Source organism: Hyperolius riggenbachi, chromosome 3 (genome assembly GCF_040937935.1).
Source record: "Hyperolius riggenbachi isolate aHypRig1 chromosome 3, aHypRig1.pri, whole genome shotgun sequence".
NCBI classification, from domain to species: domain Eukaryota; kingdom Metazoa; phylum Chordata; class Amphibia; order Anura; family Hyperoliidae; genus Hyperolius; species Hyperolius riggenbachi.
In genome coordinates, this window is record NC_090648.1 from 246,270,399 (window position 1) to 246,285,789 (window position 15,391).

Consider the following 15,391-nt stretch of genomic DNA (forward strand, 5'->3'; position numbering starts at 1 on the left):
CTTTTCTATGGAGCTGAACTCCCCATCAGAAAAAAATCTTTGCAAGATGCTGCACACTCAGATGCTGTACAGACACAAAAGATCTGTTCCTGCCAAAGATCCGTTCGTGCAAATTGCATTCATAGTCTATGAGATCTGCAGATCATCATACACATCTTGTTTGACGGACATTCATCTGCAGATCAGACAATCATCTGCAGTTCTGAAAATCCATCCTGGTGGATCTGATCTGCAGATGAATGTCTGTTAACCAGCTGAGCGGTCTGGACGAGCTCAGCTCGTCCAACACCGCCAGAGGCTGCCGCTCAGGCCCTGCTGGGCCGATTTTAATGAAATAAAAAGCAGCACACGCAGCCGGCACTTTGCCAGCCGCGTGTGCTGCCTGATCGCCGCTGCAGCGCGGCGATCCGCCGCGTGCAGCGGCGAAAGAGGGTCCCCCCAGCCGCCCGAGCCCAGCGTAGCCGGAACAAACAGTTCCGGCCAGCGCTAAGGGCTGGATCGGAGGCGGCTGACGTCAGGACGTCGGCTGACGTCCATGACGTCACTCCGCTCGTCGCCATGGCGACGAGGTAAGCGAAACACGGAAGGCCGCTTATTGCGGCCTTCCGTGTTACTTCTGGCCGCCGGAGGCGATCGGAAGAACGCCTCCGGAGCGCCCTCTAGTGGGCTTTCATGCAGCCAACTTTCAGTTGGCTGCATGAAATAGTTTTTTTTTAATTTAAAAAAAACCCTCCCGCAGCCACCCTGGCGATTTAATCAGAACGCCAGGGTGGTTAAACAAGGTGTGTATGATGATCTGCAGATATAGACTATGAATGCATTTTGCAGGAACGGATCTTTTGCAGGAACAGATCTTTTGCAGATACTGATCTTTTGAAGGTCTGCAGCATCTTTGTGTGCAGCATCTTGCAAAGATTTCTGTCTGATGGGGAGTTCAGCTCCATAGAATAGACTGTGTGTAGAGTATGGCTCTCATACTACATGGAAGGGGGTAAAATTGGTCTGTGATCTTTCATTTTCCAAAGACTACGGTCTGATGTGTGTATGAGCCTTTAGACTTGGAATTCCAGGAGATACATAATTTACCTTTAAAAGTTTTACCCTTTAGTTTTCTTTGCCTTAAAAACAACCACATAAAAATGCAAAGTGCGGTGATAGCTCCTTAAAGAGAATCTGTACTGTCCGATTTGTACAATAAAAAAACAACAACATACCAATCGAGTCACTGTGATCTCCTGGATCCCTCTTTGCCGTTTCCGCTGCGATCCTGGCTTTTAAATCGCCAGTTTTAGGCAGTGTTTACTAACATGTATGTATGTACACTAATATGTGGGTGTGTGTGGTGTATTTATACACACGCACATACACAATATATACATATCTATCTATCTATCTATCTACCTATAATGTCGCAGTATACTACAAGTTTTTATTACATAGTGAATTATCTGCACTCCAGTCTGGGATTAGTCACAGTGTGGCAGGCATGTGACAGGCAGCTCCATCCCCCCTCGGCCTCACAAACTGCATCAGTCTTGTCTGAAACTGAGAGCAGAGAGTGAGGAGTAAACAAAGCACACAGAGCCTGCAGGGGGAGTGCATAACTTGTATTCATTACAACAGAGGCTATCCATTCCTCCCTGGGTCCACAAAGCTTGGCAAAAAAAGATTAGATATATTACAGCGACTGTGCAACTAGGAAAGGCTGCAGTAAGACAGACCACATTAGAACAGGTATAGGAACTTATAGGATAGAGGAAATAAGGCTGAAAATGTTTTACAGAGTCTCTTTAAAGAGAACCCAAGGTGGGTTTTAAGAATGCCATTAGGACACAGAGGCTGGTTCTGCATACAATGACCAGCCTGTTACTATACCGTGCTCCCCCCTGCGCAGGCTGTTAACATCCAGGCTGTCATTCACCACCGCTCCCCTGCCTTCTCTATAGCGCCGCTCACCGCCTGCGTCCCTTCCTTCCAATCAGCGGGAGGGAAAGGACGCAGATGGGGAGCAGTGCTATAGAGGAGGCAATGAAGCGGTGATAAATGACAGCCTGGATGTAATCAGCCTGCTAGCGACACGCTGCAGGTTGCTAGCACTGCATTTTTTTTTCTGGGGGAAAAATAGAGCGAAAGGGGGGGGGGGGGGGGTGCATGGTATAGTAACAGAGGCTGGTCATTTTATGCAGAACCAGCCTCTGTGTCCTAATAGCATTCTTAAAACCTACCTCGGGATCTCTTTAAAGGGAACTCGAGGTGCGGAGGTAGGTATGGAGGAGGTATGGAGGCTGCCATATTTATTTCCTTGTAAACCGTGCCAGTTGCCTGGAAGCCCTGTTGATCATCTGGCATAAGTAGGATTCTAAGTCAAAACCCTGGAACAAGCATATGGCTAATTCAGTAAAACCTGAGTCAGATGAGTCAGATGAGTACCTGACCTGCTGAATGCCTGTTCAGGGTCTATGGCTAAAATGATTAGACACACAGGGTCAGGAGGAAAGCCAGGCAACTGGTATTGTTTAAAAGGAAATAAATATGGCAGCCGCTATATACCTCTAACCTCGGGTATGCTTTAATACAAAAATGAATTGCATCTGATTGTCCCAAATCAAACACCCATAATATACCCCTACAGAACAGAGTATGGAGCCATGAAATGTATTTCTTTTGTCTCTGAGCTAGGCATATATCCAGAGCCAATTGTTAATAGCAAATCTAAAGCCTGTAATTGCACAGAATCACAACTTACCCGGGTTCCCCGTACAACTAGAATAACTAATTTTCTAAAACCTAGTGTAGAATGTATTGCTGGAATGCTCATAAGCAGGGCTCAACATGGTGACTGCAATTTCATCCAGGGCTTTGTGCGCCTGAAGTCAAATTTCTGACTGTCCTGTGTAGGCTTCTAGATCTAGGTGAAGTGTTAGAATTTCATTACACAACGCTTCTCCCTCTTCTGAAAAGGCATTCTCAACTACAAGAACAAGGTATTCTAGGAATAAAGTTCTACTAGATGGTGTACTCTAAGGCTAGGTTCACAGCGGTGCGTTGTAGTGGGACATAACACGCGCATTGCAACATGGCTTTCCGCACTGCAATGCACTGCCTAAGTGAAGTCCACAGTGGGGAGGGTGTGTTGCAGTATAGCGATGTGCTATATCATAACGCACTGCATTACCGCAGAAGGCACATTAACAGTGACGGTGAGAAATACCGTTCACTGCCTGCATGCTTTATTGTACGCAATGTGTGCGACATTGCTTTCTCGTTCTGTTGTGTTCTTGCTGTTACAGGGAAAGCAATGCAACACCCACTGTGAACCTGGCCTTAAACACAGGTACTCTGAAATAGTTCTCTGTAAAAAGGTTAAAACTAGATTTTTCTTAACAGAGAGTTCTGAAGGCAATAATTTCTCACATCTTTTGTTAAAGTGTACCCGAGGTGACATGTGACATGATGAGCTAAACATGTGTATGTACAGTACTAAACATATTAATAACCAGGGTGTTTTACTTTTTTTATTTTGCTGCCTGAAATATTTAATTTTTAAGGCTGGAAATGACTGCTTCTGTCTTGTCAGAACCTTGTCAGGAATATAGTAAACATCACTGATAAGCAAATTACAACCATAAAAGTTTTTTGTGGCAAAATACATTTTCTACATATTTCTGAGAGTAGATGGAAAGAGAAAGGGTTAATATAGTTCATGTATTTTCATTTCGGGACACTTAATAGACTGCAACTGAGCAGAGACAACAAAACATTCAATCTACTTTCTAAATGTTTAAATATAAAATAAAATCCTGGGATGTCTTAAAAAGTCATTTTTAGGAGTAGGAGGATAAATATAATTGTTTATCTCATCAGTTTATTTTCACCTCGGGTTCACTTTAACCACTTTATCCACAGGTCAGTAGATATACGTCCTCTGGGACGTCATCTAAGCCACAGGTCAGTAGATATACGTCTTGTAGCAGAAGCAGTGCTGTGCAGGATTGGGCTTGCTCCTGTGCACATTTCTGGCACTATCTGATGCAGCACTAATTGGTGAATGGGAATATAAGTTTCCTGAGCTAATGAGATTGATTTTTACTATGAAAAATACTTGTATTTTCTCATTTCATAGTGAAAAACACACTCTGTAGCATTATTTCAGAATCAAATATCTTCACCATAAATTGTGAAAGGAACATAATCTAAGTTTTGTGATAAGCAGTAAGAATTGCCAAACAAAATGTGTGTTTTTAATCTACAGTAGCACTTTTTATTTTTAAACTGGAATTGGTAAAACTGAAAAATACATGTTTTTTCTATTTTTTTCTTTGTTTTCCCATTAAAATTCATAGAAAACAAAATAGTTTGAGGGAAAAAATGGCATACAATGAAAGCCTAGTTTGTCTTGAAAAAAACAATATATATTTCATTTCTGTGTCATAAGTAGGGATAAAGTTATTTCTGATTAAATAGGGACATAGCTAAACTGTCAAAACTGCTCTGGTCAATAAGTACAAAACAAGGTCTGGATGCGAAGTGGTTAAGGTACTCCAATATGTACAGTATAAGTTGATTCCTATGCGTATATTAACAGTAAACAAGCCAGAGTGTACATGTGGCCATAACATTTAGTAACCGCTTTTTAGGCGGACTCCAAGTCCTACTAGGCCATTATAAAAAGTTACTGTTTAACTGGGTTAAAGTGTAATCACTTGAATTTAATGTTGAATATTGTACAATAATGTATGCAGGTATTTTACTTTCATGGAAACTAGGCAGACAGACTAATCGTATCTACGTCTTCTACGTTTGATCTAATTTACTTTAATTTTGCCCATGTATGATACCTTAACCCTTTAAAAAAATGAAGCTCTCGCTGGATTAGAATATGTATTCATAAGTGTCAAACAGATCTCAAAAAGTGCATGTAACAGGAGTGTAACCGCCCAAAACCCTCTCCCTAAGCATGCACATCTATGTGAGGAATAGTCCTGCAGCACTGGAACCAGTGGGTTTGGAGGGTTTGCACACCTATTACCTATAAGCAGGGCACTTTTGCTGTATATGCTGACGAGATATGCAAACACTGAATAGGAACACAAACTGCTGCTGACTCATTTTTGAGATGTAAGACGTGACAAGACATAAGCTTGTATTGTAGAACCACAGCCAGGTAAGCAATATGTTTACATTGGTCAAAATCTCATTTTACACACGCTTAAGAATGATACTAACACTTTCCAGATTATTAAGGAGGACATCAATTTGCATTATGCGTTTTTTTATTAAAGGGTGCATTCTAATTGCCAATATATGTTATTGTTTTCATTTTAAATTTAGCCCCCCTCCTAAATTACGCCCACCTGTTTAATTAAGATTATTATTTTTATAGCGCCAACATCTACTGCAGCTTGAGTATATTGTCCTGTCACTTAAAGAAGAACTGCAGTGATGGATATGGAGGCTGCCATATTTATTTCCTTTTACACAATACCAGTTAGTTGCCGGGCAGCCCTGCTGATCTATTTGGCTCCAGTAGCGTCTGAATAACACCAGAAACAAGCATGCAGATAATCTTGACAGATCTGACAATAACGTCAGAAATATCTCATCTGTTGCATGCTTGTTCAGGTTCTATAGCTAAAAGTATTAGAGGCAGAGGATGAGCAGGACAGCCAGGCTATGTGCATTCCTTAAAGTGAACCTCCAGACTAAAAATTGACTCAGCAGCACTGGAAAGGCCAGCATCAGAACTTTTTTTCTCTTATACAAGCCTCATTTTAGCTGCACAGAAAAAAACTGCCCGGGCATTTTTCCCCTAATGCTGTGCAAAGCATGATGGGATTTCTGATGTTGTTGTTCTCGTTCTGCTGTTTTGGTGCAATTTTTTTTTTACATTTTGAATTTGACATTTGAAGCCTAGCGTGTGCAGCTGGGAGAGGTTATCAGGACACAGGACAGTTGGAACTGTGTCTCCTGCTCCTTGTCACCTCCTTTCAACCAAAAAGATGGCTGCCCCCATGACAAAGATGGCAGCCCCCATGAATCACAAACATTTGCCTGTTCTTTTAAAAACGGGGTGGGTAAGAGATTATATTACCTATCTATTCTAATTAACATAACTAATGTAACTTAATGACAGTATGTTTGTTTAGGCTGAAGTTCCCCTTTAAAGTGAAATAAATATGGCAGCCTCTATATCTCTCTCTCTCACTCCAGTTCTCCTTTAACTTTCCCACAGAGGGTCTCCCAATCAAATCCGTACCATAGTCATATGCCTCCGTATGTATCATGTAGTGTATGTATTGTAGTCTAGGGCCAATTTTTTTTTTTGGGGGGGGGGGGGCAATTAACTTATCTTATGTTTTTGGGATGTGAGAGGAATCCGGAGTGCCCTGGATGAGATAGGAGCCAGGGACCCAGCGCTGCAAGGCAAGAGTGCTAACACTGCTACCATGCTGCCCACATCTAATGATTGGGAAACAAGTCAGAAGGTTTTTTTTGTTTGTTTTGTTTTTTTACCACTAAAACCAACAACCAAGAAAAAGTCTGGGTAACTACCAATTCTGTTGCATACTCCAAAAGCCAAATTCTGTAGAGTAAGTCTACTAAGTTATACTATACTAACATACCAATAAGATGGTTAAACAGTTCTTGCATTCACAAATGTGTTTTTTTTTCCTGTACTATGCTCAGCTCAACGACCATTACAGATTATGCCACTTATTCTCCAACAAAAAGGCTCCAAGCCATCATCGCATCTAAACCAAACTTTGTAAAGCAGTCTTCTCCCTCATTGGAAAGTTTATAACAAGAAACAGTTATTGATCAGTTCAATCAACGCGGGTAATGCCTTGTAGATTGCTTTCTCAAACTTGTCCATCTTTCTTCATTCCATTACAAAGAGCATAACACTAACCTTCTCAGTTGTAACCTTGGAAAGGTCCTTGTATAGCAGCTTTCTAATGTATTCTTGCAAAGGTGGCCGCTTCTTTTTTACTGTCTTTTCAGCGGGCGGAGGGTTGCAATAATAGTAGGCATTTTCCACCATGGTTACATATCTGGCATCCAAATGCATGGCTTGCTTCTTGCGCATCATTTGTTCCTAGTAATTATATAAACATACATTTTATAAACAAAACTTAAGAGCTATAATTAATAATATAGGTTTAAATGATTTCTGTAGTAAACCAGGTATCAAAAACAATCCAATTTAGTGTGAAGACCCTTGCATGTACCTCAGTAGAGCAAAAAGCCATGAATGAGCAGCCCGGTGCTACTGTTCAGACACAGGCCATACTTGCACCTGCGCTGAGTGGCCATAAGGGCATATTAGACAAGCTCTTGCCGAATATGTTCAAAAGGTCCTTGTCAGTGCTGGACAGACACAGTCAAGGAGGAGGAGTGAAGCCTCCGATTAATCCAATGGCTTCACTCTACTGAAGTAAGGATCTCTTTCTTTCCTCACAGGTAAACTAAGAACATGATCACATTGTTTACAACATGTTATGTGGCTGGAAAATGTGACAATTTCCCTCCAAGTCCTCCCATCTCTATAATACACTCTAAAATGTGGTGACCTCTGACTGGACAACAGTGTATTCAACAACTAACTTGCTCTGGATCTAGGTCAAGCTATTCTAGTTCACCAATAAAATGACATGCAATAACATCTATAATCCATCAGTAATTCCGGTAAGCAATATGTGGGTGGAAGAGATGTAGGAGTGTTAGGTGGCATGCAATACAATAACATGCAGGATTGGTAGGTCAGTAGAACAAATGACTAACTGCCAATTAGCTTCCCTCCCACTGCAAGAAAAGGAGGAAACTAGGTTCATACTTACTTAATTCCAGTACATTCAAGGCAATAACACTCTACAGAGGTATGTACACTTTAAGCCCACTGTATGTGCTCTTCCAATCAAAGTCTCTATATTTTGAACCCGCCCCCTCCCCCTAACATGGGACAGATGGTTCTATGTTTTTTTACCAGAAAAATGAGATGAATTTGCAGGACAAGTCTCTAAAGAGGTTAGAAGGGCAGATGAGACAGCATGTATGTGATTGGTTTTTGATTGGTTTATTTCATTTTTGTGGACTAAGCAGAGCGATTACTGGAAATATATAAATTATTTATGATGACCATTATCTGAGAAATAGAACATTTTGTCAGATTTTCTATTTTAATTACAGTTTAAATTTATTAGGAGTCGGAGTTTGTGCATTTTTACCCGACTCCAGGCACCCAAAAATTGCACCGACTCCGACTCCACAGCCCTGGTTTACATCTAAGTTGTAACCTGAAAACCTAATGCTGCAATGAAACAAAAAAACTGACAAGCTCTGTTTATCTTGTAAAGGGGTAGGATAGGAAGACAGGAGGTATAAAAAAAGTGAAAGTCATTACACTTTACTGATCACATTCTCGCCATAAAACTAGGCATTCTAAATAAGCCTGCACTAACATCTACAAGTTTATGTTTGCTTACGTGACTTTTAGGCAATCCTGTCAAACAAATACACACCTTTGCATTCCACTGTTGTCTGTAAAAGACCTTAAATAGAATTTCAAAAGCAAGATCTCATAGCTTTCTTTTCATAAACACTCACAAGGTAAGGTATGTCTCAAAAACACATTAAGGCTGCTTTTCCACTTGCAATATCGCTCTGCAATGCGATTGCGCAACCTTCAATGTAAACCGTGAGTGCGACTGAGCCGTGAACTGTCGGGAGTGCAGTGACGGCAACTAATCGTGCAGCTGATTAAGGTACAATCAAAAATGTGCTAATGGATTTACATTAGTGCGTTTCAATTTTTCCATTTACTTGTAAAGAACAGTGCTGTAGAGATCGGAAAAGTGTCCGTGATCCACTTTTTGAAGTGGATTACAGCAAGTGGAAAAGGAGCCTAAAAAATAAACAAAACACCACTTCCTGGCCATGGATACAAAAGCTTTGTGCAGGTTACACTATAATTTATGGTTATACATTTGAATTTTTAAAGCCTTTTCTACACTTAAGTCCACAAAGTATCAAGTATCATTTGATGCCCCATTAATAAAAGATACTATTCACTTGGGTATTGGATAGCATATGAATGCTAACTTGTACTCTGAGGTTTCATGTCAGGGTTCCAACCTACAGTATAAAGATGAAATCCGGCACCATCAATGATTTGCTCTTTCACTTTAATGACAAGGTACTGGCATAGTTACAACGTTTCGGAGGACTAGCCTCCTTTATCAAGTATTACCAGCATCTAAGGAAACACATAACATGTTGCAATATATATACAGCTTAATCTCAAAATTGGCCAATCAGCTTTGCACAGTCGCAATTTAGCGACCAATCCCCTTCCGTCCGCCGCGCGGACCTTATGGGGAACTGCTACTTAATATGCACAAGCTTCTGCTCCAATAGCAGAGCACTCACGGACAGTCAGCCGTGCGACGCACGGGGGTGGAGCCCAGAAGGCCGCTCGCGGACGCCGACCAATACGGGCGCAAGTCCCCAGATGGCATCACATCAGGTACCGCCCCTAAGAAGAGCGGACCTGATGGGGGACAGCGCTCCGTAAGACGGAAGAAACTCCGCCCATGGGCAGCGTCATGTGTCATGCGTGAAGGGCGAACGGAGTCCGCCCCCCACACCGTCACCAGGCAACCATCTAGGCGTCCACAGCCAGCGCGCACGGCGCTGTCTACCTCAGTTGCAGCAGCATATAGCGGAAATCCATCTAAGACAAACATCTAAGAAAAATCTAAGAAAAAGAGAGAGTATATAATCACTACACCACAGATCAATACATAGCTCAGTGCTATTAGGCATCATATGCAGCAATGCAGAAATAAAAATAAAAATAAAATAAAATAAGAAGACAGCAAAAATAAATGTTACTATATAAATGGCATCATATCATATTCCCTATTCATGCCTCTAGGTTCAAGTGTATCAAGTCTGCGTATCCAGATAGCCTCCCTATATAATAATTTTTTAATTCTATCACCCCCACGTCTAGGTGGCTGAACTTGCTCTAATATTTGGAACCTCAGCTGGCTAACAGAATGGTTAGCATGACTAAAATGGGAAGGAACTGCCAATTCATTAACATGATTTCTAATAGTACTCTTATGTGCTGATAGTCTAACTTTCATGGGTTGTGTGGTCTGCCCTATATAGAGAAGACCACACGGACACTTTAATGCATAAACAACGTAACGTGAGTTGCAATCGAACTGTCCACCAATCCCAAACCTAGCACCCGAATGGGGATGTGAAACATAGTCACCTTTAATAACACTGTGGCAATGGACACAATTTAAACAGGGATAGGTGCCGTTGGGTCGAGCCGAAAGAGCACCCCCACCCCTCTGGGTGCCCATATCCGCCCGCACCAATTTATCCCGTAGTGTTGGGGCACGTTTGTATGACATCAGTGGACAGCTCTGAAACTCTTTAATATGTGGAAAAGCAGTTTTAAGAATATTCCAATTGCTGCGTATGATGCCCGCCACTGCATCGCTATATACACTGTATTGGCTCACAAATGGTACTCTCTTAGAGTTGGTTAGTCTACGATGAATATGTTGACTCCTATTTGTTCCCACATTGGTCCTAGCTCTACTAAGCACTCGCTGTGGATACTGTCTCTTAATAAACCTGTCCTGCATCTCATCTAATCGTTGTTCTCTAAGTTGTTCATTTTCTACTATCCTACTAATTCTCTGAAACTGACTTACTGGAATAGAACGTTTAGTGGCCGCCGGGTGGAAGCTGTCAAAACACAATGTTGAATTGGTGTCCGTAGGTTTAATGTAGAGGTCTGTGCCCAACCTACCCTCTGTGACACACACCATTGTATCCAGAAAGCTCACCTCCCGGCAATCACTATGTATAGTGAGTCTAATAGCTGGACATTGCTCATGAAGGTTATCAACAAATTGTTGTAAGCTCGAATGTGACCCCCTCCACACGCAAAAGACATCATCAATGAAACGAAGCCAACAAAGGGCATTGCTAGTAAATATCTCGTTAGTATAAACAAATGTTTCCTCATAAGTGTTCATGAAGATGTTAGCGTAGGAGGGGGCCACATTCGAGCCCATCGCTGTGCCCCTCAGCTGTAGATAAAATTGGTCCTCAACCAGGAAATAATTACACGTCAATAACAATTGCAACAAATCACATAGAAATTTAACGGTTAAATTTCTATATGATTTGTTGCAATTGTTACTAGCAATGCCCTTTGTTGGCTTCGTTTCATTGATGATGTCTTTTGCGTGTGGAGGGAGGTGAGCTTTCTGGATACAATGGTGTGTGTCACAGAGGGTAGGTTGGGCACAGACCTCTACATTAAACCTACGGACACCAATTCAACATTGTGTTTTGACAGCTTCCACCCGGCGGCCACTAAACGTTCTATTCCAGTAAGTCAGTCAGTTTCAGAGAATTAGTAGGATAGTAGAAAATGAACAACTTAGAGAACAACGATTAGATGAGATGCAGGACAGGTTTATTAAGAGACAGTATCCACAGCGAGTGCTTAGTAGAGCTAGGACCAATGTGGGAACAAATAGGAGTCAACATATTCATCGTAGACTAACCAACTCTAAGAGAGTACCATTTGTGAGCCAATACAGTGTATATAGCGATGCAGTGGCGGGCATCATACGCAGCAATTGGAATATTCTTAAAACTGCTTTTCCACATATTGAAGAGTTTCAGAGCTGTCCACTGATGTCATACAAACGTGCCCCAACACTACGGGATAAATTGGTGCGGGCGGATATGGGCACCCAGAGGGGTGGGGGTGCTCTTTCGGCTCGACCCAACGGCACCTATCCCTGTTTAAATTGTGTCCATTGCCACAGTGTTATTAAAGGTGACTATGTTTCACATCCCCATTCGGGTGCTAGGTTTGGGATTGGTGGACAGTTCGATTGCAACTCACGTTACGTTGTTTATGCATTAAAGTGTCCGTGTGGTCTTCTCTATATAGGGCAGACCACACAACCCATGAAAGTTAGACTATCAGCACATAAGAGTACTATTAGAAATCATGTTAATGAATTGGCAGTTCCTTCCCATTTTAGTCATGCTAACCATTCTGTTAGCCAGCTGAGGTTCCAAATATTAGAGCAAGTTCAGCCACCTAGACGTGGGGGTGATAGAATTAAAAAATTATTATATAGGGAGGCTATCTGGATACGCAGACTTGATACACTTGAACCTAGAGGCATGAATAGGGAATATGATATGATGCCATTTATAGAGTAACATTTATTTATTTTTGCTGTCTTCTTATTTTATTTTATTTTTATTTTTATTTCTGCATTGCTGCATATGATGCCTAATAGCACTGAGCTATGTATTGATCTGTGGTGTAGTGATTATATACTCTCTCTTTTTCTTAGATTTTTCTTAGATGTTTGTCTTAGATGGATTTCCGCTATATGCTGCTGCAACTGAGGTAGACAGCGCCGTGCGCGCTGGCTGTGGACGCCTAGATGGTTGCCTGGTGACGGTGTGGGGGGCGGACTCCGTTCGCCCTTCACGCATGACACATGACGCTGCCCATGGGCGGAGTTTCTTCCATCTTACGGAGCGCTGTCCCCCATCAGGTCCGCTCTTCTTAGGGGCGGTACCTGATGTGATGCCATCTGGGGACTTGCGCCCGTATTGGTCGGCGTCCGCGAGCGGCCTTCTGGGCTCCACCCCCGTGCGTCGCACGGCTGACTGTCCGTGAGTGCTCTGCTATTGGAGCAGAAGCTTGTGCATATTAAGTAGCAGTTCCCCATAAGGTCCGCGCGGCGGACGGAAGGGGATTGGTCGCTAAATTGCGACTGTGCAAAGCTGATTGGCCAATTTTGAGATTAAGCTGTATATATATTGCAACATGTTATGTGTTTCCTTAGATGCTGGTAATACTTGATAAAGGAGGCTAGTCCTCCGAAACGTTGTAACTATGCCAGTACCTTGTCATTAAAGTGAAAGAGCAAATCATTGATGGTGCCGGATTTCATCTTTATACTGAAGATCGGGACTTGGGGCTGAAAGTCCTTTACTTCCAGGCACATCATAACAACATTATATCTACTGGAGTGCGAACTATTTCTACTATTCAAGGGTTCCAACCTACAGGCTTGTCCAGCATTGAACCCTATGTAATCCATATAATGAAAAACAGGATTATGACACAGCAGATGTGGTAAGAGTGGTGAGAATTCCCATGTCAATCCACTCAGCAGTAGCCTACAACATGGACTTGCCGGGAAATCAGAGGTAGAACCAAACAAAAATGTCCACAGCTGTAATAAGTTGACAGGAGACTTTTCTTTTCTTAAAGGGGTTCTTCCGCGAATGAGGAAAAAAATAAAAAGTGGTTTATGCACAAACTATTAAACATCCTTCTAAAATAGTGTAAAAAGTTTTTTTTTTAAAAAAATGAATGGTTTCATCAATATAACATGTATTGTAAATAGTGACGTATGATGACGTATGACGGCTGGGAGGCTAAACCATTTGTTAGGGGTGTTTTTTTTTTTTCCTTTCTTTTACAACCATAACTGCTGCCTACATAGTTTTCAGTGGTACAACCCACTTCTAGCAGGAATTGCCGTTATAAGCCTAATAGCTGAGCTCCGCTGAGCTGCTGAATATGTGTTTACATTGATGCTAGGCAACCAGACCTAGCATACAAACATACAGTTGTGTTCAAAATTATTCAACCCCCACTGAAATTCAGCGTTTTGGCCAGTTTGACATTGATTTTGATCATTTCAGTCATCTTTTTTACAATTAAATCAAAGAGGCACTTGTAAGTCAGACAAATATAACATAACATTTATAATGAAATAACCACAAATGTATTTTCTGTGCTCACATCATTATCAGTTTTATTCAACCTCCAAGTGACATTCATTCTTAGCACTTAGTACAACATCCTTTTACAGTTATAACAGCTTTTAAACGTGAAGCATAGCTTGATACAAGTGTCTTGCAGCGATCTATGGGTGTCTTAGCCCGTTCTTCATGGGCAAAAGCCTCCAGTTCAGTCACATTCTTAGGCTTGCGCGCTGCAACTGCTTTCTTTAAGTCCCACCAGAGGTTCTCAATCGGATTTAAGTCTGGTGACTGCGATGGCCACTCCAAAATGTTCCAGCCTTTAATCTAGTAGGCTTGGAGGTATGCTTGGGATCATTGTCCTGTTGAAAGGTCCAACGTCTCCCAAGCCTCAAGTTTGTGATGGACTGCATCACATTTTCTTGCGTATGAGCCTAATTTTGCAGCACAAAAAATGTGCTGGAAAGTTACCCCCTCAGCTTATATGCTAGTCAGTGGAGCAGAACAGATGGTGGAGCAGGTTTTGTTACTGGCAGAGGAGCATAAGCATCATGCACTAGTGATCCTGCCCTTGCCAGCTGGATCCCTGCTGTGTCCGTGCCACCATCCCCTGCAACATGGCGTGCAGAGTGTGCCTCTCAAGACTAACCGAGTCCCCTGGCTTGTGGAGCAGAGCATGCCAGCAACGTATTAGCGATGCAATGATCTGGGATTCTTCCTGTAGGGCGATCGCTCTGTCTCGTATTTAGGACACCATCTAGTGGCATCTTGAGGCACAGCTGTATCATTCTTGGGTCACATTTGGCTGGGGGGGTGGGGGGGTTTGACTTGTACTGTATGTGTGATCTGTTGCGGTAAGCAAACCTCAGTCCAGTCCTCAGTGCAGTCCGCGATAGTCCCAGACAGGCAGATGCGTTCCCCATATAGCATATGAAGGTAATCCCTCTGCCCTGGGCTACAGCCGGACCATCAGAGCAGACACTACACTGTCCGCTCCCGCTAGCCACACGTGGTGTGGCTGCTGCATGTGCAGATGGGAACCAAGTCTATAACACTGCTGTGGACAGCATGGTCTAGCTCCATTCCTGCATATCAGCTTTTGTGCCACGGAAATGTTCCACTGTTAAGGTACGTACACACACCATGACAAACTGTTTACACAATATTTTCCGCACACCAGCCAACTCATCTACATACTACGTGTGCAAGCAAAACAATGGGCTGCACAACATGGCCACATTTAAAACAAGTACATTATTCAAACAACGTTGCACACACGCCAACTGCACAATATCAGCCATATAGTCGTGAGAGTTGATCTGCTGGAGGGATCAGGCAAACCACCTGTAGTCGCTTCCCATGCGTCATGTTGTCGTCCAATAGATCAAAATCAGGCGATAATCGGATGGTTTGGCTGAGCATGTGTACGGGCCTTTAAAGAATGAGAATTGCAGCTATGCTAAACAAAAAAGGCATTACATCAGAGATATATACCTCAATATTGGACTGTTATGAGGGGAGGGGGGAGGAGCATGATACTTGGTGCACAATGCAG

The 15,391-nt window shown here is 42.4% G+C and overlaps 1 protein-coding gene across 4 annotated transcripts in view; it reads right to left on the reverse strand.

Annotated features, from left to right (window-relative positions):
- LOC137563524 (regulator of nonsense transcripts 2-like) overlaps positions 1–15,391 on the reverse strand; it is a 113,450-nt gene that overhangs the window by 30,050 nt on the left and 68,009 nt on the right. For all 4 annotated transcript variants that reach the window (XM_068276098.1, XM_068276099.1, XM_068276100.1 and 1 more), the window contains exon 12: positions 6,911–7,096. In XM_068276098.1, the coding sequence (XP_068132199.1) occupies positions 6,911–7,096 (186 nt within the window). The remainder of the gene's footprint in view (positions 1–6,910; positions 7,097–15,391) is intronic.